Source organism: Haliotis rufescens, unplaced genomic scaffold (assembly GCF_023055435.1).
Source record: "Haliotis rufescens isolate VD_foot unplaced genomic scaffold, xgHalRufe1.0.p SCAF_5, whole genome shotgun sequence".
NCBI classification, from domain to species: domain Eukaryota; kingdom Metazoa; phylum Mollusca; class Gastropoda; order Lepetellida; family Haliotidae; genus Haliotis; species Haliotis rufescens.
Window position 1 is genome coordinate 19,186,003 of NW_025964223.1, and position 24,181 is coordinate 19,210,183.

The following is a 24,181-nucleotide window of genomic DNA, read 5'->3' on the forward strand; positions in this document are numbered from 1 at the left end:
GATAGTGAAGGTGGGCTAAAAGAAATACCACTTCCATCAGTTGGGTGCGATAAAATAACACCCTATACCCATGCAAGATGTCTTCAGCAAGACAGGTGAATGAAATCATGACCCAAACATATAGTGAGAAACTCAAGCAGAATTAAACATGAAACATTTCAACATGATCTGTCACCCCCCCTCCTGGAGGAGGGGGGTGGGGTGAGGTACAGTACCTGCATCAGCTGGCAGCCCGGGGGTGGGCTTGAGAAGCAGGTCCTCCGTGGAGAGCTGGAGGGTGACTGGCCCCACGTCGGCCACCACCGTCACATGGTGCTTGTAGAAGCCATTCACAGTGTACATCACTGACCTGACACACAGGCAAACACACAGGAGTTACATCTCTACAACATTGCTGAGCTACGGTTAATGCATGATTTGTATTGATCAGAAAGCCAAAAAATATGGAATATTGCTGAATGGGGTGTAAAACAACAAACCAAACCAAAAAACAGAATGAGGATTTTCTTTCGCAACATTTATGACATTTCTGTGGTTGGTTGGTTGGTTGGTTTAACGCCGCACCCAGCAGTATTCAAGCTATTTGACGGCGGTCTGTAAATAATCAAGTCTGGACCAGACAATCCAGTGATTAATATCATGAGCATCGATCCACGCAATTGGGATCGATGACATGCATCAACCAAGTCAGCGAGCCTGACCACCCGATCCCGTTGGTCATTGTCTCTTATGACAAGCATGGGTTGCTGAAGATCTATTCTACACCGGATTTTCACGGGTCGACATTTCTGTGGTCACAATTCATTCCAAGTGTTTCTCATAAAGAGAGCGGTGTTTTAGAGTAAAATGCAATCATCATTTTAATCAGAACCTCCGATTCCTATGCTATGACATACCTCTGAAACTTTCCTTTGGTGTTGGACTCGAAGAGGATGGGGATGGTGGCGCGAGACTTGGGTGGGACCACCTGGGAGAGAGGGCTGCTCTGCCGCAGCTCCCGACAGTCAATCTGCAAACATCATGTGTGATTACCAGTGTGATTATCATCAATAACAATACAGATGTCTGGAAAAGTGCACCTCATCCGTACATCACCTACAATGGCGCTCCTGTACCAGAGCGGATACACTCCAGTGGGATTCAGGAGCTGCCAGGCTGCCAAGTTGGATAAGTGTAATGCTCCAGATGTGAACATAAATCAGTATTAACATTCACAGTAGCACCAGGCCTCCTGATAGGCTGTGACAATGCTGTGACAAGGCTATGACAAGGTGAGGTGAAATTGGGTTTAACGTCGCGCCCAAGATTATTGCACTTATATAGCGACGTGCATGTACGTGTGTGTGTTTGTGTGGCTGCTTGTACTAGTCCAGACTGATGCCGATTTATAGTGCTAGCTCACTGAGATACCATGCCGCAGTTTAACATGAATACCCCACTCAGACACAGTATACTGACTCCGAGCCGACCAGTCCTTGTTTTAGCCCCTTAATGCCGAGCGCCAGACAGGGTAACAACAAGTACCATCTTTTAACGTCTTTTGGTATGACGCGGCCGGGGATTGAACCCCGGACCTTCCGCTCTCCGGGCGGACGCTCTACCACTAGACCACGGCTATGACAAGGCTGTGACATTGGTAATATACAGGACTCACATTTGTGGGTGATTTTTTATATGATGTAGTCATCAATATCAAAGCTGTATGATGGCATATTGTCTGACCAAACACAAAACAGCGGTCAATATTGCGGTCATAATATGAAAGGTCACAGCTGGAAGCTGCCCTAATTCTAATCACCCTACACTAATTCTACTAACACACAGGAGCCATTGTGTTGACTGGATCCTCAGTATAGCAACCCTAAAGACAGTGAGATGTGCATATGTCTGTCTTCAGCGTGTTTAATCCTATATGCCCTGCTGACTTTAAGCCTACCTCTGCTACCACGTGGATGTACTGGTCGAGGTTGTTGATGATGTTGAGCTCCTTCTGACTGTTGGATCTCAGACACACGCTGCTGAAGTCAATGGTTGGGGGGCCTGCAATCATGGGCAAACAACTCTGTTGATAACTCCAATCAAATAATCATTTTGGTTGTGTATAAGTACTGGAAAAAGAGTGAATTGGGTCTTACAAAAGTATGACTAAGCACTTGGGCCTTATATAACTAACAACTTCAGGCTTCTTTAACCAACCACTTGGGCCTTATATAACTAACAACTTCAGCCTTTTTTAACCAACCACTTGGGCCTTATATAACTAACAACTTCAGCCTTCCTTTACAAACCACTTGGGCCTTATATAACTAACAACTTCAGCCTTCTTTAACCAACCACTTGGGCCTTATATAACTAACAACTTCAGCCTTCCTTAACCAACCACTTGGGCCTCATATATAACTAACAACTTCAGCCTTTTTTATCCAACCACTTGGGCCTTATATAACTAACAACTTCAGCCTTCCTTAACCAACCACTTGGGCCTTATATAACTAACAACTTCAGCCTTTTTTAACCAACCACTTGGGCCTCATATAACTAACAACTTCAGCCTTCCTTTACAAACCACTTGGGCCTTATATAACTAACAACTTCAGCCTTCTTTAACCAACCACTTTGGCCTTATATAACTAACAACTTCAGCCTTCCTTAACCAACCACTTGGGCCTCATATATAACTAACAACTTCAGCCTTTTTTATCCAACCACTTGGGCCTTATATAACTAACAACTTCAGCCTTCCTTAACCAACCACTTGGGCCTCATATATAACTAACAACTTCAGCCTTCTTTAACCAACCACTTGGGCCTTATATAACTAACAACTTCAGCCTTCCTTAACCAACCACTTTGGCCTTATATAACTAACAACTTCAGCCTTCTTTAAGCAACCACTTGGGCCTTATATAACTAACAACTTCAGCCTTCTTTAACCAACCACTTGGGCCTTATATAACTAACAACTTCAGCCTTCTTTAACCAAGCGTTTTGGCCTTATATAACTAACAACTTCAGCCTTCTTTAATAATAATCAAACACAGGAGCCAGGCACTTGGGCCTTGCATAAATGTGCACTTGGGCCATGTATTACTATGACTTTGGGCCACATATACTTAGTACTTGGACCATGTATGCTAACTGTGCACATGACCATGTCTAACTGACCTATGATAAGTTGGTGCAACTGTTGTGGACTCAGCCACTTGCGACAGTCTGCCTTCTCTTGCTGGGTTGTCGGAACAGCGTTCAGGCCATCACGTACCTGGATCATAAACATCAAACTATCACAATCTATGACTTTATACAAAACATTTCACTTTGAATGCCATACTGAAGAATACTATAATACCAATGTGTTATGTACTGCCAGTCAGTGCTGTCTGGTTATACACAATCTCATTAAAATCAGATCTTAGTTCTCGCTATCGCTAAACAAAGATCTGAGGACATCCCATTACGGGTCACGTCAGAACGACCTTTCATCCAACCAATCAGAGCGTCGCTTACCAGATCATGAAAGTGACAGTCGAAATGTGTTTTCTAATCATGCAACCACAATATATTTAACACGGGGTATTCCGAACGACAGTTACGGGTTTTATGATTATATCCAAACAATCTAGGCCATCTATAAGCCATTCCAGCATGTTCCTCTTTAATCGAGAATACGTCAAAATATGTTTCGAAGCGTAGTCACCAGTTTGAAACTAGTGTGGTGAAGCTCGAGAAAGCTGCCATCTGATTGACCAATGACGATTTCTTGTAAGTCATTTCATTGGTCGGTCAAACTTCGCGAAAGGTCGTTCTGACGTGACCCATAATGGGATGTCCTCAGATCTTTGTTTAGCGGTAGCGAAAACCAAGAACTGATTTTAATGAGATTGGGTTATACAATACATGGCAGTCCCACTCTGGGCCCTCTGTCCACTACCTTACACAACACACGTGTCAAGCAACACTGGGACTAGTGAACTGCCAGTGAGGAAGCTAAATTACAATGGGGCAGACTCACAGGTTTAGACAGTGCCTCTTTCTCCGCTGTTGACAGTTTTTTAGTGCTCAGCAACTTCCAGTCTGCATTTGGTGGTCGTGGAGCTGAAGGTGGACAGATGACATTGTATGAAACATTAGGCAGGTCAGGTGAGTTCATGCTGCTCTTGGAAATATTGCAACTTTAGGACTTAAGGGGCACCAAGAAAAGTTCACCCAGCAGTGAATGGGTACCCGGCAGAATGAGATGGGAATGTTAACTTTCTGGCGCCTCAAGGCAGCTTGGGTTGTATACTCCACAGGGAGCTGAGACTGAAATTCATGTGCACACTGATCCATTAATCGGGGTAAAAATGCAGTGCTTTAAGCAGGCATTCGGGATGGATTTGTACATAATAAGTATACACATTATTATTATTGTTAAGCAAATGCTTCACATGTTTTTACTGGTGGGGAGTTGAACCCTAGGCTACGACATGACGGGCAAACACACTAGCCACTAGTCTGCACCACTATCTCCTTAATAAACTTATTGCAGCATGAGTATTTAGGAAGGAAAATAAACATTTCCAAAATATACATATCAAGTAATTTCTGAAAGTCTTAATGAGGCATTACTAAGATTTGATATGATCAGGTGTATCTATTTTGTTTATCTTGTAGCAGGATGAAGGAGATTGAAGACAGTTGTATTTATGTTTGAAGCATACAGAATCACTCACAGCTCGGGTCAGGCTTGATCTGCTCCTGTGATAAACGTTTAGGCCGGAGACCTGCGGCGGACTTGATCCCAATCTCAACATTATTATTGGTCTCCTTGAATTCTCTGTGAAGGATAAAAGTAGATGTTACAATATCACACCAATGCAGACATATGTTCCCATGGACCCGTGAAGATCCGGGGTAGAATAGGTCTTCAGCAACCCATGCTTGCCATAAAAGGCCACTGCTTGTCGTAAGAGGCAACTAACGGGATTGGGTGGTCAGGTTCGCTGACTTGGTTGATGCATGAAATTGATCCCAATTGCGTGGATCGTTGCTCATGATGTTAATCACTGGATTGTCTGGTCCAGACTTGATTATTTAGAGAATGCTGTCATAGAGATGGAGTACTGCTGAGTGCGACATTAAACAACAAACAAACAAACAAACATGTTCCCATGTCTTCTCTTGCGTGTGGGATATACTCAGTGTAACAAGAGTTTCTCATAAGAAAAATCATCAGTCATAAACAGTAGATGACTATCTAATAATTTTGAAAGACATGGATCTGATGGACAATACTCTGACTTGACCTGAAGGATAGCAAAGGTGCCCAAAGGCTATAAACAGTAACTGGAAAACAAGGATGAGCCACAGCATAATATGGGCAGCATCAACTGCATCAACATTTCACTACAGCCATGTAATTGCAAGTACATATAGAGAATCTCACCCGAGTGTCTTTTGATATCAAATATATCAACATGAGTTAATAAAAGTGGAAAAATTCCGAGGCTTGCTGAGGATTTTTGCCACTTTTATCAACGAGTGTTGATATATTTGATATCAAAAGACACTCGGGTGAGATTTTATTTATCATCCAACATCATTCTTTCAACTTTTTCAATTTGTAGTCAGTAATTAGCAGTGTCTTCAGTGTAAAAAGTACCGAAAACAGCTTCAGTAGCAGAGCCATTAGTGATGTCATTTGATTGTGACGTCACTGGTTACCATGACGTCACAATGGTCTGCAAAGCATTGTGATGTAAATTCATTGCAGCGATATCTACAGTGTAGATATCGCTTGATCTCATCCAAGCGATATCTCCTGTGGGAGCCAGTTTTGGATGATAAATGACATTATATCCCAATGAATGGGATTCTACATTACACAAGAATCAGACAACTTGACATCTGTGTCCTTCAGACAGACTTCTACCTCTTGACATCAAAAGCATGTAATCTCACATGCAAAGTAAGTTAATTGGTTTATGGATTCCACCAAACCTCAAAAGAACAAAGAAAAGGATGCATACAGTCGATTCAAGGTGAGGACAGGTTACAACAAAGACAGGTTACCAAACTGTATAGGTTACCATACAGATAACCTTTTGACAAAAACAAAGCAAAACGAAATCATTCTTATCATATTTCTTCTCACCTACCTAAGACAAATAAATCTATAAACTGAGAAACAGAAGCAATCTGGCTTTAGGTTCTACGTATTTTGGCAGTTTCACCTACTTTGCTTTCTTGAGATGGAGCCTGGCGTCCCTCATCTGTCGGACCATCCCTATGTACTGGTCCCGGTGTGTCTGACGTCCACCAGCCTCGCTGTCAGTGAAGGCATAGTCGGGGTCAACGTACGTGTGCCGCTCCATCTGGGTGAAGATTGTCCTACACAAGCGCAGATTTACATACATGATGTGCATGAATTGTGCAGTGTAAAATAACAGAGGAGGCGTGGGCTGCCGAGGTTGAGAAGTAAGTCTGGTATCCCGAGACTATTGAACTATCTAACTACGTACATTTTAAAGTGTCATCCATGTACTGCAGCCCAGTTCAAGTCATCCTTACACTTCCATGTACAACAAGGGATTCATACGAACTACTGGGGTCTCAGATGTATGTCAGGGGGGATGGGAACTGCATGATCATTTGAGTCCATCTATTGAAGGGGTTATAATTATCACTGTAATGAGTGAGTGAGTGAGTATGGTTTTACGCCGCTTTTAGCAATATTCCAGCAATATCACGGCGCGGGACACCAGAAATGGGCTTCACACATTGTACCCATGTTGGGAATCAAGCCCGGGTCTTTGGCGTGACGAGTGTTTCCTTTAACCACTAGGCTACCCGACCGCCCCATCCCTGTAATGAGGTTAAAACTGATAAAGAATACACATTATCGTGTGATAAGCCAAAGAAGAGGCACAGGCCACCAAACTGAGGATGCCCGTGCCTATAATAAAAAGACACGAGATGAGAGTGAATTAAATGGCCAAGGTTCAAGAAAAAAGTGAATTTCTAAAGTCACTTGGCATGGGACACTTTGCGGTCCAATCAAGTTTGAGTCAAATCATGAAAACCAGCGATAGAAATTGGCACTTGTCCTGTAGTCCTTGCCAAACTGCCCAATAGCCAATGTATCATAAGTATGTGTTAACATTATAAGGACTAGTGGACTAAAACTGTTAGTTTCTACTGCTGAAACAACCCATGTTTGTCAACTGTTAATGATTACCATAGCATAGGTACTAAATCTAGACACAGTATAAATGAGGCCAGATTGTGGAGAATCGTCCATCCAGGGCGAGGGTTAACCAACGCCTCTGTCTACACTTACTGAAATCGCTCCTTCCTGTCACTGGGGCGGATGCTGTGGGCGCGGTCATTGGGGAAGGCAACCTTCACTGCCCGGTTATCTTCGTTAGCCGACTTGCTCAGTCTCAGGTGGTGCAGCCTGGTTTTGTTGGCGCTCATCACGGCATTCCGCAACCTGCCCGGTTCAAGCGAGTCAAAGTCTGTGTCTACAAACATCCCCACTTCGTTGCTGATGTACGGGGTGATTCCTGCAGGACACATGGATGGTTGGTGGGGTGATGGACACAAACACTGACAGGTGATAGGACTACCCTCACAGGCCATGCGGACAGATAATGTAAGTTGGTTCAAAGTGATAGAAGATGGAGGCTGGAGTGACGTGTGTTGTGTGTGGAGGGGAGTGACAGAGTAAAAGATAGATACACTCATAGACATTGATAGATGTGCTGATAGAGTAAAGGATAGATACACTCATAGACATTGATAGATGTGCTGATAGAGTAAAGGATAGATACACTGATAAAGTAAAGGGTAGATGGGTTTACAGAGTAAAGGATAAATGTGTTGATAGATCAATGGATAGATGTGCTGACAAAGGATAGATATGTTGATAGATCAAAGGGTAGATACACTGATAGAGGAAAGGATGGATGTGCTGACAGAGTAAAGGATAGATATGCTGAAAGAGTAAAGGATGGATGTGCTGAAAGAGTAAAGGATGGATGTGCTAATAGAGTAAAGGATAGATATGATGATAGGTTAAAGGATAGAATTGCTGATAGAGTAAAGGATAGATTTGCTGACAGATGAAAAGGATAGATATGACGATAGAGTAAAGGGTATATATGCTGATAGGGTAAAGGATAGATGTGCTAATAGAGCAAAGGATATATACACTGATAGGGTAAAGGATAGAAGTGCTGATAGAGGAAAGGATAGATACACTGATAGGGTAAAGGATAGAAGTGCTGATAGAGGAAAGGATAGAAGTGCTGATAGAGGAAAGGATAGATGTGATGATATAGAAAAGGATAGATGTGCTGATAGAGGAAAGGATAGTTACACTGATATAGTAAAGGATAGATGCCCTGGAGGAGGAGAAAGTCTGAGAGTACAGGTAGAGTCACTGTGTGTGTACCTGGGTTGAACCTGGGGCTCCTCTTTCTGGTGGAGGGGTTGCTCTGCCCGACCAGCTGTATGGGCAGAGTGTACATCACCTGGAGATAGGCCATCGTGGGGTTGCCACTGTCTGCTACCTGCCCAATCACGTCTACCAGTTGCATGGGTTTGAATGTACCTGCAAACAGAAACAAACAAAGTCCTAAGCTCTGTTTCACAAGTTTAGTTTCCCGTCAATATAAGCAGACTCATTACATTACATTCACGCCCTCCCCAACCCCCCCAAATAATGAAGTGGGAATAATGAAGGTGGGACATTCACACTTCCTCCCAACAATGCAATTCATAACAAGGCCGCCAGTGACGTGGCTCGGGAAGCCAATCAGAGCACACTTTATGGGGATTCCCTATGCTTCCAGGCGCCGGCACTTGCCAAGTATGCTATCTGGGGCCAGGTACTTGCCAAGCAATGGAAGCGTTACTTATAGATAAGTATGTTACCAGGGCCAGTAGCAGTAGCTGCTAATCACCATTGGTAATGGTAGCTTTTCGTGCAAGTAACTAGCAGCTTAGTAGCCAAGTAGCACCTGCATACCCTCAGCCATTTAATCCGCTCTCATGTCATGTTGTTCTTATAGGCACAGGCATCCACAGTTTGGTAGCCTGTGCATCACCTTTGGCACATCACGCGATAATGCAAATCAGTATTTCAAATATGGCCGCCATATTGCAAATCATATTCGAATCTCTTGCACAAGTTGGAATGTCATCATCGGATGACAAGTTTCAGTCCATTGGTCAAATGGTCATTGAGGAGAAGATGTTTACAGCCGATGAGGCCAGTTTTGTATATTTTCCAACATGCTGACAGCCATTTTTAATTTCCAAACAACATGCCTTGAACACACTTGGAACTACATGTTGTGACCATCTAATCCATCAAGTTTCGGGCCTCAGGCCCTTTAACTTATGGAAAAGAACATTTTGTAAATCCCTTTTTTCGTAAATCAAATGATGCATCAAACAATTTCGGAGACTCTCGGAGAAAATATAATAAGTGTATGGCCCGATGATGTAAGCTCACATGCCTTTCAGGCCAGAGGAGTTTATACAAGGATGAATACACAACAAGACAAGGGCCAGCACTCACCAGCTTGATGTGGAGCGAAGGAGAAGATTACATCTTGTGTTTGTCCGGCGGAGATCTTCCCATTTGGAGGATGAGCTGTGAAGTGGGCTATTCTCCGGAACTGGAATATTGCTGGGAGGACGGAAGACTCGTTCTTGATGGTACAGAGGATATCAGCATGCTCCCCGACGGAACAAACCCCAAAGTCATACTTGGTTGCCGGGGAGATGTTCAGGAGGACGGGTAATGCTGTTCCAGTCAGACCGATCTCAGCATAGTTTCCCGGGGCTGGGGGAAACATAGAAACATAGCTCCCGTAAACATAGCAGCTCCACATGGCAGGATTATTATAACTACATCCTCTACACTAAGTACAGGATACAAACTTCTATCCAAATGATATGCAAATCTACATTTGGATAAGATGGAAGTCTATGTCTGTCTATCATTAATGGCATATCTCTTCATAACTTCCTTGTCAATAAATATCGTAGAACCAAGGACAGTGAGTTTGAAAATTATATATGTTCTAACTGTACCAACCAGTAGATTGAAGACGAGTTTCATGTTCTTTTTATATGTGAAAAATATAAAACGTTGAGATTAAAGTTTCTACCTAATTTAGATATTACACACAAAGACAAGCAATTGATGATCAATTTGTTGAATTCGACCAATGAAGAAGTTATTAAATCTCTAGCAATGTATTTGAAACATGTATTTAGACTCAGGTGAATATATTATACTATGGTCAAGATCAGGTTGATTTTTTATGTATCTGTTAAATCTGAACTGTACTATGGGCCATATGGCCTTGCATACTGAATAAACTGTCTGTCTGTCTGTCTGTCTTTCTGTCTGTCTGTCTGGCATTGACCTCGGGGGACGATTTTAACCTTGTAGGATCAACTGTGTTTACAGATTCCCGCTGAATAATAAGGAAACAATAACACTGTAACCAGGTACCAACACAAGTAGGCCTATATGTCAAGTTATGAAGATAAGGTAGTGCAGACGGTTGCCATGCCTCCTGCGACCCTGCTCATCTCACCATCATTGACTGGCTTGTCTGCGTCCTGCGTGAACCCATCACTTGATCCAATGATCTCTAGGCGCATGAAGATCGCAAAATCTTTACGAGGGGGAGGCGCAACTTGACATTTCCAGCCTTGCTTAGAAGAATTCCATCTGGAATATAAGTTCATGTTAGCTACAGAATCCCTTAAATTTGTAAGAAGCTCTTTGAAATGGTCTGTTACCTCTGCAGAATACTACATGAAAAAAGATGGGTTTGATGAAGGCGGGATGACAGACACAGGAAGGAAAGAGAGATACCAACAGTTACAAGATACACAGTCATGACAGACAGACAAAACCAGATTGATAAAGAGGCACCAATATACAGTATACAAAGAGATACAGAGATGACAGACAGACACACAGAGATATAGACAGATATAGACAGCCAGACAGCCACAGATATAGACAGCCAGACAGACACACATATAGACAGACATTGACAGACACAGACATACAGACATACAGACATAGATACAGACACAGATATCGACAGACACAGACAGAGATGTAGACTCAGATAGATAGACAGACAGACACAGACATTGACAGACAGACATAGATACAGACACAGATATAGACAGACACAGAATGACAGACACAGAAAGACAGACATAGATACAGACACAGATATAGACAGACACAGACACAGATGTAGACTCAGATAGATAGACACACAGACATTGCCAGACACAGACAGACAGACAGACAGACATAGATACAGACACAGACATATACACAGACACAGACGTAGACTCAGATAGATAGACAGACAGACACAGACAGACAGACATAGATACAGACACAGATATAGACAGACACATATAGACAGACACAGACACAGATGTAGACTCAGATAGATAGACACACAAACACAGACAGACAGACAGACATAGATACAGACACAGACACAAATAGACAGACACAGACACAGATGTAGACTCAGATATATAGACAGACACACACAGACAGACATAGATACAGACACAGATAAAGACAGCCACAGACATTGACAGACACAGACAGACAGACATAGATACAGACACAGATATAGACAGACACAGACACAGACAGATATAGACAGATACAGACATAGATACAGACACAGATCTAGACAGCCACAGACATTGACAGACACAGACAGACAGACATAGATACAGACACAGATATAGACAGACACAGACAGATATAGACAGATACAGACATAGATACAGACACAGATGTAGACTCAGATAGATAGACAGACACAGACACAGACAGATATAGACAGATACAGATCTAGACAGCCACAGACATTGACAGACACAGATGTAGACTCAGATAGATAGACAGACACAGACAGACAGACATAGATACAGACACAGATATAGACAGACATTGACAGACACAGACAGACTCTGGGTACAAGGTACAGACCTGGGACTAAAACGGAAGAAGATGGGTATTTTCTGGTATCCCTGAAGTACACCTTGGTTGGGGATAGCTGTGATGAGAGAGGTCAGTGTGTTGGTCAGTCCGGTGGGACTCTTATCCTGCTCGGCCAGTGTAGCTGTTGTACTCTTAGAGAGGTCCACACCCTATCACACAGAAGACAGATTAAGTTTCTTCCAATAAATATTCATGCAGATACGCAGAAAGCTCAGTTTAAGACATATGAAGTCTCAAACACATGTCACACATCATACACTCACTCTATAAAATTAGTAAAATCTAAATATTTTTTACATTTGTATACTTATCCTGCATTACTCCTTAATGCATTCACTGCTTACTTACGACAACTAGAAGGACAGCGCTGCGAAGGTCCTGGGTGAAGAAATAAAGTTGTTGTTCTCAAGTCCCAATCAGTGGCCTTCCGTCGCTGTCCTGTGACCTTGATGACACCTAAGGTCATCTTCACATCACTGCCTGTCGCCCAAGCTCTTAGAAAAACATACTTTTGAGGTTTCTGAAGCCAAAGTGGGGAGGCAAGTCTAACGACGGGTGGGCCTTAAGCGTAGTAATGCAGGATAAGTATACAAATGTAAAAAATATTTAGATTTTACTAAATTTTTTACTTATCCTGCATTACTCCTTAATGCATCTGTATCGGACGGTTTGGAGGTGGGTCAACCTTCAGAATACAGAAACCTCAATAATTCACACCCTGCAATACGACCCCATTTGGTCGATAAACCGTGAAGCGGAACAGTTCAGACAAAAACGCCATTACGGTAGGGTTGTTCAAAAATCAAAAACATTGAACATAGGAATTAAAGAGAAATTCCCTATACACGCTTAGTAATAAAGAAAATAATAGCTATTCAGCTAATTCTTTACTTACTGCGTCATAGAGCCGTCGCTGACAAACAAGATTGTCTAATATTCTTCCACTGGTGGCGACTGAGTGACTGCACATGGAAGTTGACTGGCTCTGTATAGGGCGAGTTCATTATTTGCGTCAGTGGTTGGCAATCTGCAGGATAACAACCAGAGGGCCAAACTTCGAACTTCTTTGACATCCTCGAGAGTCACAACGCGAAGGTTATGACTAACGAAAATATGTGTCGAATCTCCAGAAATATCCTTCCGTGATTGTTCCAAAACCACAATTGCCGTGTTGAGCCCTGGTAAGGCTGACACCTTGAGATCTTGAGGGTAATTCGCTCTCGGCGAGTTCCGTTTGATGATCTCGTAGGCCTGAAGGATTACTGCGCGTAACCATATAGATATGGTGTTTGCGATTATGCGACTAACTTCTGTCGTGGACGAACCACGCCTTGTCTTGGAGCGTCGAATGAAAACTCGAACTGCTCGCACCGAGCCCAGGAGAACTTCACCATGTACGATTCCCACAATAGTCGATATCGGTGGGATGGTGAAGAACGGTCGGGTTGGCCTGGTAGTAGATTTTAGCAATAAAATCCCAGCATAACCATAGATGTCCTGTTCCGTGCGTCCCATGCTCAAAACGGATCCGGGTTGAGTCGACCACATGTAGTTCGCTCACCCGTACCGCCATTGCTAATGCCAAGAGAAACCATAGTTTCCTTGGTGATGTCCAAGCTCCTCACAGCGATAGCCCGTTCGCGGAGCTCTCTATACTATACCGAGAGTGTAACGAAGGTGTCACGCGCTGGGAAGGAGCTTGAAAATGAGGATGCAATGAGGGGCTCGAAGGGGGCCCTCGCAAACCTCGAAGTACCACGTTCAAGTCCCAATCAGGTGGCTGGAACTTGGCCTTCTGATCCTCAAACCTGAATGAGCATAATATGGCCTGTAGTTCCCTGACCTTAATCACACTGTGATTTTCCGGAAACGGCCAACACTAAGATAATTGCAGCCAATTACGTAGTAATGGTGCTACCTTCCAAGTGTTTTTGGGTACGCAATGTAGGAGGTATTCCTCTAGGAATTGTGACGCAATCGTAGGGTCTTGATTCTTTTCTTCCCTGTAAAAAGTCTCAAGTGATCCCCACTTGTCATCGTCGTCTCTGGGAGAGTAACGATGAACTAAAGCTATAGCTTTGCTGCCCGTGTCGAAATAACCCTTCGCACTTAAACGCCTTTTAAAGACGAACCATGCGTGCAGACGTTGGGTGAGGCAATTTTCTGTTGAGGGTGGATGAGTAGGTTGGACCACTGTGAGAGGGGAAGTGAATCGTTTTAGATTTTTCCGAGCTTGACGAACTACCCTCTCGCCGGTTACCATGGTGCGACCAAAGGAGAGATCGAGATACCTTGTCTCCTTGATCCCCTGTAGCACCTTGGGAAGTTATAGTGGTGGCAGAAGAGTTTTAGTTCTTTGCCCTTCCCAAGTGATACTGAACTCGTCCACCGCCCAAGTCTGCGGATCCGGCAACGGGGAGATATACGTCATGAGTTGGTGGCCTAGGCAAGTAATAAACAAGTCAATGTTTGGTTGCCTGAATTCCTGAAGCAGTAACTGGAATGCTTCTGTGAGAAATTTCCACTCAGTGGGAGCCACCCTGTCTGGACGTGATAAAGTATCGGCCAGTATGTTTCTACATCCGGGGATGTGCTGAACTATGAACCTTAGTCACAGCCGATCCACTAGATGGAAGAAATCTGAATGTCCTTAGAAGTGGAGAGTGGGAGTGCGTTGTTCCCCGATTGCACAGGCACCACACCGCAGTGCTGTTGTCTGTGGATATAGCGAGTCGGGCTAACTGTAGTTGATTCTGCCAATGTGATATAGCCAGAATTAAAGCTTCCAACTCCAAGTTGTTTATGTGCCACTTCCATTGTGCGCCGGGCCATAGCCCTGAGCTTATCTGGTCTTGTAAGTGAAGACTCCAACCCTGAAAGGGGACGTCCACAAACAGGTGTGTATTCGGGGAAAATCCGAATAAACAGACTCCGCAGACATTCAGCGCCACAAATTGAGGCTCTAGCTTAGTTGGTAGAGTGATGGCCTTGAGTGGATCCTGACTCCTGATGTAAGGGTTCAGGAAAAAAATTGAATTGGTCGCTGTTGTAAGCGGCCCATGCTAGTTAACTCCTGTGCCGAGGTGATTAACCCTAGCAACACTTGCCACTGGCGAAGTGTGTGTGGTTGGTGTAGAGTAGATGACAAAAGAAGTAGAAACTTGTGCCATCTGTCCCTCGGTACAGATAGGATATCCTGGTCTGTCTTAAACAGGTCTCCTATGAACTGAAGTCAATAGGAAGGAGAATACTCCCGACTTCGCCTCGTTGATTGTCTATCCCAGTTATTGACATGTGTTGATGATACAGTAGATCGCCCTCCATCTACGACTCGAACCAAGTGTTCGTCACGTGTAGATAGTTATTGGCTTCATTACTCCTGTAAATAGCCATAAGTGTCACTGACATGTCAAATGTGAAATACTACCATTGGTAGTGAACCCCAATGAACTGGACCTGAAAAGTCTACGGTTGGGATGGATAGTCGAGACTGATGAAGAATCAAACGTTCGTTGAACACAGAGATTGTGGATCATTCTCATCTTGTCTGGGTCCTTCATGAGTACCAGGTAGGTGTGAGGATAAAACCCCGGAGTAAAGACTGGGTTGTGAACCCACTCTACAGCTCTTCTTACCAACAGTATGTCTATGTTGGATTTTCCCAATCAAACTGTGGTCAACGGTGGGGTTAACTCTACCCTTATACGGACACCATGATATAGTGCGATAAGTACGAAATCGTCCTTGAGACTTGTCTCTGCCACTCCCTTTCTCAGTAAGGGAATGCTGGTCTTCCCTGAGAAACGCGCGTCTAGGCTTATAATTCCCTGACTTGGACTTTCCAAGCTTTTTGGGAACTTGACGTGCGTGTCTGCGATCTGTTCGTTGAACAGGGGAGTAGATGATCAAGGTTGACGTAATAGACTGCCCTTGAAACCAGCATCTCAGTTGGAAACGCTATAAAGTCTTGTGTGTAACGGTAATCACCGTCAGAACGGTCTCAAGATGAATTTTCCTGTGGTCAAACTGACGCTGTAGGAAAAACACCATAGTTTGGAAGTGATCTAATCAGATAGGGTTATCCTCTAATAGATTATGATCCACTGCAAACATTGACGATATTGGTCGCTTAAATCACGGAGCAAATGTGAGTTTTGGAGAAGGCTTCCTCCAATGACCTCGTGGTGTCCCTCTTATTTACCCTGTTATCAGGGGAGGGCGTTACTGACACGAGATGCTCTGCTTCCCAATCGGGTACATGTGCTAAGCTGATCGTGTGCCGGTTACGTAACCGAGTACACTGTAAGCCTTGGGCTAACGTCATTGTAGAGACCTTGATTGATACGCAGACGCTGCGCTCAGCGCAGGTCTGGAATGTTGGAACAGCGCTAAGCTGATCGTGCGTCACTGGCGTGATAGGAGCGCTTGGGTATCAGTCAGACGCTGCGCTCGGCGCAGGTCTATGCTGGATATGTTGGAACAGCGCTAAGCTGATCGTGCGCCGCTTGCGTAATAGAAGAGCTTTGGTTGTAGTCAAGTGCTGCGCTCGGCGCAGATAAATCAGACACAAAGCTCAAAAGTATTGACTGGATCAAGGCTTGTGTCTAATCTACCCCCATCATAGCATCTCGATACGCTGGTGCTGTCGCCGACGTCACAGATTATCATACATGTATCTGGAAGTGTCCGGCGGCTGAAAAAATAGGAGCAGTTACGATACTCACAAAATCCTCCGGTATTGTTGATTTCGGTGGATGGTGTACTTCTGCAATCACAGTCGTCATAATACCTGCCGATAATAACGGTTGGGTGGTAATGACAGAACCATATGTCATTCGCTATTCTGCGATAGTGACATTCCTCTCGTCTCACGACGGAATAACTGCAAAATATGATTGTGAGTAATCTGCTTTTATATAGTAAACTCGTTGGATTAGAGATTTACATAAAAATTACATTTTGAATTTTGGCGAGCACATCTACGTGCATGCCTATGACCGTGGATAAAGAGCTTTGGGCGATTATTCCACGACAATATGTACACCGAGCAAACATAATTATGTTACGCAATTAAACCATTGAAGAAATGGTACTGGAAGAATGCCGTAGAATTGAACAGTAATCTATCGGCAAAAATATGAATTGCAAGGGTATACAATATTTTTATATACGCAATTCAATGTAAACCAAGGCTATTTACATTTAGAGATTGGAGAGCACATCCGCGCGCAAACCAACCAATCGTGGATGATAATCTTGTAAGTTTTTTTCCACGACAATTAGTAAAATGCTCAAAGGTATGTTACGCAATGAAACCCTTGTTGATGAGATAATACTGGAAGAGTGCCGAAGAATTTGAACACTAATCTATCGGCAAATTTATGAGTTGCAAGGATATACAATATTTTTGTATGCGCAACCCAATGTAAACCAAGGGTATTTATATTTTCATTTAGGGTTTGGAGAGCACATCTGCGCGCAAACCAAACAACGTGGATGATAATCTTTGTAAGATTTTTCCCACGACAATTAATACCAGGCTCAATCATAAGTTACACAATTACATATATATATGTATGTATATTCAATGTCTGTACATATAGAGTAGGGAAAGGGCCACCTAAGTTGGATAACTTTTGCCCAATCCCGTTGACCATATATGTCAATAAAATATGTTTAAATTAAACACAATTACGCCATTGTTGATGAGGCGGTACTGGAAGAATGCCATAGAATTGAACAATAATCTATCGGCAAAAACTACGAGTTGCAAGAGTATACAATAGTTCATATACGCAACTCAATGTAAAACCAAAAATACCAACAAAAAACTATTTAATCGCATAAACATAGGTACGCAATAAAAGAATTGTTGATGAAGCGGGACTGGAAGAAAGCCGTAGATTTGATATTAATCTATCGGCAACCATATTTTTAACGAGTTGAAAAAGTATACAATAATTTTAGTATACGCAACTCACTGTTACGCCAAAGCTAGTAATATTTAAGAACATAAGAATATGTTATACATACGTAGCTGAGAATTGTAAACAATATGACTACCTTGGCAGGCAAACGATTGTAACACAATTCAAAATGGCGGCGAACAACAATATTTTGGCGGGAAAAAAAAACAAGTGTCTTTTCACGCCTAATTAATTCACATAAAACTACACAACATGGTGAAAGTAATATGAAAAGAATACATCACCCATCGCAGATCAATTTTTAAGATTGTAGACAAACTGAAGGTCTAAAATTAATCCAAAAGGAGAGCTCCGCTTGGACACGTCCTAGCTGTGCTGCGACAAGCAGTGATGAGAAGATGACCTTAGGTGTCATCAAGGTCACAGGACAGCGACGGAAGGCCACTGATTGGGACTTGAGAACAACAACTTTATTTCTTCACCCAGGACCTTCGCAGCGCTGTCCTTCTAGTTGTCGTAAGTAAGCAGTGAATGCATTAAGGAGTAATGCAGGATAAGTAAAAAATATGAAGAATTATTACCATAATTTATCAAAAGAAAAAACTGTTTTAGTCCACTAGTCCTTATGATGATAACATATATAGTAAAACCCTTAATAATGGCAAATTTCTACTCGTCCTTATGATACCTTAACTATTGGGTAATTTGGCAAGGACTATTGGACTAGTGCCAGTTTCTAATGCTGTTAACTATAAGAACGTTGTAGACATTGGGTCCCTACCAGTTCCTGTGCAATAGCATCCTCATTGAGGACAGCTACGAAGTTGATCGGCTCTGGGCCATTGTTGTAGAGCAGGGCACACTCTGTCTTGTCAGTGCCGTAGTAGGCGCTGCCGAACTTGATACACTGGACTGGGTCCTCAGTCTGGAGAGACAATACTTCCAGAGCTCGCTCAACAACGCTCCCTCGAATGCTCAAGCTCTGAACGTCTTGACCTTCAAGTTTCACCCTGAAACATGGTTTTATTTAAAGGAAATTAATTATCTGAGGTAAGTTAAGTGAAGCAATATTGAAGAGGTTTTAATGCAGTCAGTGATGTGCACCACTTGTCCAAAATGTAGAATATTTTTGTTTGGTCTAATAAAATCAGCTAATAATTGTCACCTTAATAACACTAAAATGTACTAAAATGATGCTGAGAGCCATATTTAGGCTAAGACTCAACAGATTTTACCATCCACAACTGGCTTCGTCAGGAGATATCAATACAGTGATATTTCAGCACAATGCTTTGTAGACCATTGTTACATCATTAGTTACCATGACATCACAATCAAATGACATCTCTATATTCTCTGCCACTGAAGCTGGTGAGCCGTACTTTTACACTCAAGATACTGGTTATTAGTGTTAACAAACAGACAAGAATGTTGTCAGATGATAAACATAATCTCACCCTCATGTCTTCAAAGCTAAAAAATACCAAGACTTGTTGATAAATTTTAAAATATCCTTGGATATTTGTAACCTTTCTCAACTCATCTTGACATATTTGACCTTGGAAGACATGTGGGTGAGATTCTGTTTATCTTCTGAATTTCTCAGAGTGAGTTGGCACAGAGTGATAACGTAGAGTACTTTCTTCTTTATTTACCAGACACTCAACACACAAAATAATTGTTTACATACATCAGTACAGAGACACAAAACAACTCACTTTGCAACTTCTTCAAATTTTCCAGCTTGTTTTGCAACATATTCCACCTGAAAAAATAATTGAGAATGAAAAACATATACATTTTGTGTACATGGTTTAGACCATTACATACTTAATACCAGTGAGGTGCTGGAGATCATGACATAACAAAACCTGTGCATTCTGTTATCACTGATTATGATGTACATTATTTCATAATCTTGTATATCCTAGGTTACTGTCAAAACATGTCATCATGGCCTCACTATAATCTTGATCTTTTACTCTGACATGATAACTCTGTGTGAACATCCGAGGACATCTCCATAGGTCACACCAGGTGAACTTTCTTATCAACCAATCAGCATCGAGGGTCCTACTTTTCAATATAATTGAGTAAAGTAGTTCAGACAAGCATATTTCTTTTTTGAAGTTTGAAATCAAGTACAATTGGGAACTTCCAAATGCAAATAAATAAAGCTGCCATTGTATTAAGTCTTTGAAAGGCATTTAGAAGTGATACACATAAGGAAGAGAATTTATGGATGTCAACTTCAATATTATGAGGAACACAACGTTTCGGAGAATATGCTTACTTCTTTGTCAGGTGAATGCTATTATGTTGTTGTGGATATTTCATACATCTTTTCATTCCTCAGTGCCAAGGACTATTAAGGTATGTATGTGTTCTGTGGCAGTTTCAAAGATCAAAATTTACAAATCAAAGTGGTAATGAAGTGAGTTGAGTGAGTGAGTGCGTTGGGTTTAATGCCGCTTTTACAGTATTCCAGTTATATCGCGGCTTGTCAGCTAAATGTGGGAGGAAAGCCCGAAGTGATGCAGGTCTCAGACGTTTACCACTTCGGTGAAACCCATGAGCACGGGTATGGTGCTGACAAACCTAGAAACATAATCAGAGCAAACCGGGATTTGAACCCACAATCATAGGTTTCTGGCGTGCCCAAGGGATGCAACTCTGCACAGCGAATCGCGGCGCCTTTGACGACTTGGCAACCCGTGCCCCCGGTAATGAAGTGAAGATATGTGAGAGATATCGAATCAGACTATAAGACTTGATTATAATGAGATTGTATATCATCCCAAAATGTGTTACTAAATGGTTACCATGGTTACACACACCAACATTCCTGTTCCCTGAGCATGTCATTACAGAGCAGTACACAGGCACATTTCACATCGTCAAGACAACCAAATGTACTACTCTAAACAATGAGCTTGGATGAGATTTAACTTAACATTACATATTCCCTAAATTTTCCTGACAATGGCCGTTAATTGAACCAAACATCCACTTGCCCAGGGCGCTCTCAAAGTTAGAAATGGGGGCTCTTATTAGAATATTATTTTGGTGAAAAACAACAGAGTTGAAAGATCGCAAATTTCATGGTTTATGCTGACAGCCTGAAATGTATATATACGACAGATATATTTTTTTCAGAATTTAATTTCCCATAATTAAGAATGCATATAACACACGTATTATACACGAATAAATAAGTCCTGTGTACATTGATCAATCAGAAGGGGTGCTAATTGGGATTGTTCACTAGCCAATATGTATTAGCAAATATTGCCGTGGGGTGCTAATTGGGATTGTTCACTAGCCAATATGTATTAGCAAATATCGCCGTGGGTGCTTATTAGAGCGGGGCGCTTATTACGTCGAATACGGTAGATGTTTAAGTTCATGCACTCTGAATCATCTACAAGATCTGTCAATTCTTCAGTAAGTCACTCCACTGTCTTAGAAGCCAGAGGACACCAGCTTGTTCAGAGAGCAGCGTTAATGACTAACAGTAGTGTTTATGACTGTGACATCACCTTAATAACTTGTGTTGTTTTGGGCATGATCGTCCCAGAGCTTGGTATGACAGCAAGAGGTTTATCTCCACTGTATTTGATCTTGAACTCTCCAGCCTTGGATCCATGATTGTGGAGAGTAATCTCCCTTGCAACAACCCTACTGTTTGCCACAATATTCCCGAAGTCCACTTGTTTTCCTATTTCCAAAACAGGCTGGGAAGGGTATCTGCAAAACCAAAATCCAAATATCCCATTGTTCAATGCTAACATGTGCAAATGAACACCACTCAGAGTACTCTCATACTGACCACCATGAAATCACATCTAAAAGTACAACCTCCCAGAGGCATTTACAAGGGCAACTTTGAAAAATAAAACATTCAAAAGAATATACTCTTTTAAAGCCCACATTTTACTTATTCCCTGGTAATTCAAGTCTATTAATTAATTTTCCATAAAATTCAAATACTTTCATTTAAGTTTCAAATATTTCTCAAATAACCTATTGAAATACACGTTACTAAAAGGGGGACTTCTGGTGCCTATATCTAGATGTTGTTATTAGTGACGATGCAAAACTCAGACTTGTGTAATAATTTTAGCATATTTATCAAGTGATTGACATAATCACGCATTTTCAGTTGACAGACCAATCTCATTAAAATCAGATCTTAGTTCTCGCTACCGCTAAACAAAGATCTGAGGACATCCCATTATGGGTAACGTCAGACCGACCCTGCGCGAACTTTGACCGACCAATGGAATGACCAATCAGAAGGCAGCTTTCTCGTGCTTTACGGCACAAATTTCAAATTGGCCACTATGTCTCGAAACATATTTTGACAAATTCTCGATTACAAATTTGAAACCTGAACAAAAAACATTCTGGAATGGCTAATAGATGGTCTAGATTGTAAGGATTCAGTCGTTAAACCCGTAACTATCGTTCGGAATACCCCATGTTAAAGTTTTCGAGATTGCATGATTAGAAATCACATTCCGACTGTCACTTTCATAATCTGGTAAGCGACGCACTGATTGGTCGGATAAAAGGTCGTTCTGACGTGACCCCTAATGGGATGTCTTCAGATCTTTGTTTAGCAGTAGCGAGAACTAAGGTCTGATTTTAATGAGATTGGTTGACAGACCAAGTGAGTTTTGAGTGACTTGAATTAGCTGGGGCTGCCAACTGGCCTGAGCATGGTCTCCCTTTAAGCCCTGAGTGAATCTTGAAGCATGTGTTCTTCAAAGACACAAAAATTCTTACGCATGTACAGGTATTTCTATGACATCTCCATCCACTGTGACAACAATCCTATCTGTGATCTCCTCGACCTCGTTGATTTCATACTCCACCACAGCAGCCACACATAGCCCCGGTGCGACAGCTTTCTCTGGGTTCTTCACTTTCAAGTTGAAGTGCTAAAAATACATTATTTCTCTTTTGTTTCAACAGGTGACCTGTATTCCAAATGTTAACTGAGCAACAAATACATGAAGTAATAACAACAACAACGACAACAAACACTGCTGACACCTAAAATAGTCATATATCGGCAACTTACAAAGACTACCACCTATAGGTGCATGCTCAAAGCACATTACATTTCCAGTTAACGTATCAAAGTGTAATCAAAATGCATTCTCAGCTACCCATTCTGTGCTAAATGTGCTAATTCTGTGCTAACGCTTGAGTCTACAAGCCTGAACATCATTTTCAGTAGATTTGATGTTATCATATGAAGTATCATAAGCTGCGGTCGCTAGTCCAAGTGAAGTTTTCAAAGGTTTCAGACTAGCTTGCTTTATACAACATTGCCTGTTAGACATGAAAAAAATTCATTATTATTGCAAACAAAACATAAAAAATGGTGGATAATTGAAGTTTTGAAAATTACTCACAGCTCCCAACTTCTTTGGCTCATTTGATGAATTATCATTCTATATAACATCTACATAACATTGTTCGTTTATTTAATTGGCTGGTACTGATATTGTTACACAGGTTAAATACTTGGGAACTCATAAAAATAAACTTAATATACATCTCTGTTTATGCCCTGGTTTTATTCTAAAATTAACCCTGAAAGAAATCAGGTCGAAATAAGTCACATCATAAACACAGCTGATACAAAATGAACGATTTGAAGTTCCAAACTCAAGTGACATGACACGACGTCCATTGTCTGTATGCATTTTCCTATACAAATATACTTCCAAAGACAATACTTACGCTGCTCTTGGGTCCATAATATCGAATGTGTTTGCTATCTTTGCTGACGTTTTTCACTGTTATGTTTAATTGATAAACAGTGTTTGCTTCGGTATCATAAAATTCCAGTGATGGGGGTGTGATGCGGACTCCTGATATGTCACCCTCCATCTTTGATACTGTTCCTTGATACTATATTTGTTTGGAATTCATCTATATTTTGCAGCGCCCACTAATTGAAAGGTTTGAGTCCCGGGGCGCCATATTGTTTGGTGGTTGCCTGGATTCTGCATAGACTCGTTTTAACAACCGCTCTTCGTATTCAGTTTTCAATTCATTTACTCGATTTTATTGAACTCGCGTCAACAATAATGCTTTAAAAATTCTTTATTATATCAATTCCGCCCTTTCAAAAGATATGTTTGGAACTAATTGCAATAAAAAAGATTCGAAGGCAATGTCAATAGTATTC

The 24,181-nt window shown here is 41.9% G+C and overlaps 1 protein-coding gene across 5 annotated transcripts in view; it reads right to left on the reverse strand.

Annotated features, from left to right (window-relative positions):
• LOC124145188 (cilia and flagella-associated protein 47-like) overlaps positions 1-23,994 on the reverse strand; it is an 88,976-nt gene extending 64,982 nt beyond the window's left edge. For all 5 annotated transcript variants that reach the window (XM_048383560.1, XM_048383561.1, XM_048383563.1 and 2 more), the window contains exons 1-17: positions 23,731-23,994; positions 22,765-22,919; positions 21,516-21,723; positions 19,695-19,741; positions 18,758-18,986; positions 12,038-12,198; positions 10,596-10,732; positions 9,566-9,832; positions 8,435-8,593; positions 7,319-7,544; positions 6,217-6,369; positions 4,713-4,816; positions 4,013-4,095; positions 3,166-3,262; positions 1,937-2,040; positions 897-1,009; positions 216-349 (exon numbers count right to left, since the gene is read on the reverse strand). In XM_048383560.1, coding sequence (XP_048239517.1) covers positions 216-349; positions 897-1,009; positions 1,937-2,040; positions 3,166-3,262; positions 4,013-4,095; positions 4,713-4,816; positions 6,217-6,369; positions 7,319-7,544; positions 8,435-8,593; positions 9,566-9,832; positions 10,596-10,732; positions 12,038-12,198; positions 18,758-18,986; positions 19,695-19,741; positions 21,516-21,723; positions 22,765-22,919; positions 23,731-23,880 — 2,527 coding nt within the window. In that variant the 5' untranslated portion in view covers positions 23,881-23,994. The remainder of the gene's footprint in view (positions 1-215; positions 350-896; positions 1,010-1,936; positions 2,041-3,165; positions 3,263-4,012; positions 4,096-4,712; positions 4,817-6,216; positions 6,370-7,318; positions 7,545-8,434; positions 8,594-9,565; positions 9,833-10,595; positions 10,733-12,037; positions 12,199-18,757; positions 18,987-19,694; positions 19,742-21,515; positions 21,724-22,764; positions 22,920-23,730) is intronic.
• Between the last annotated feature and the right edge of the window lie 187 nt (positions 23,995-24,181).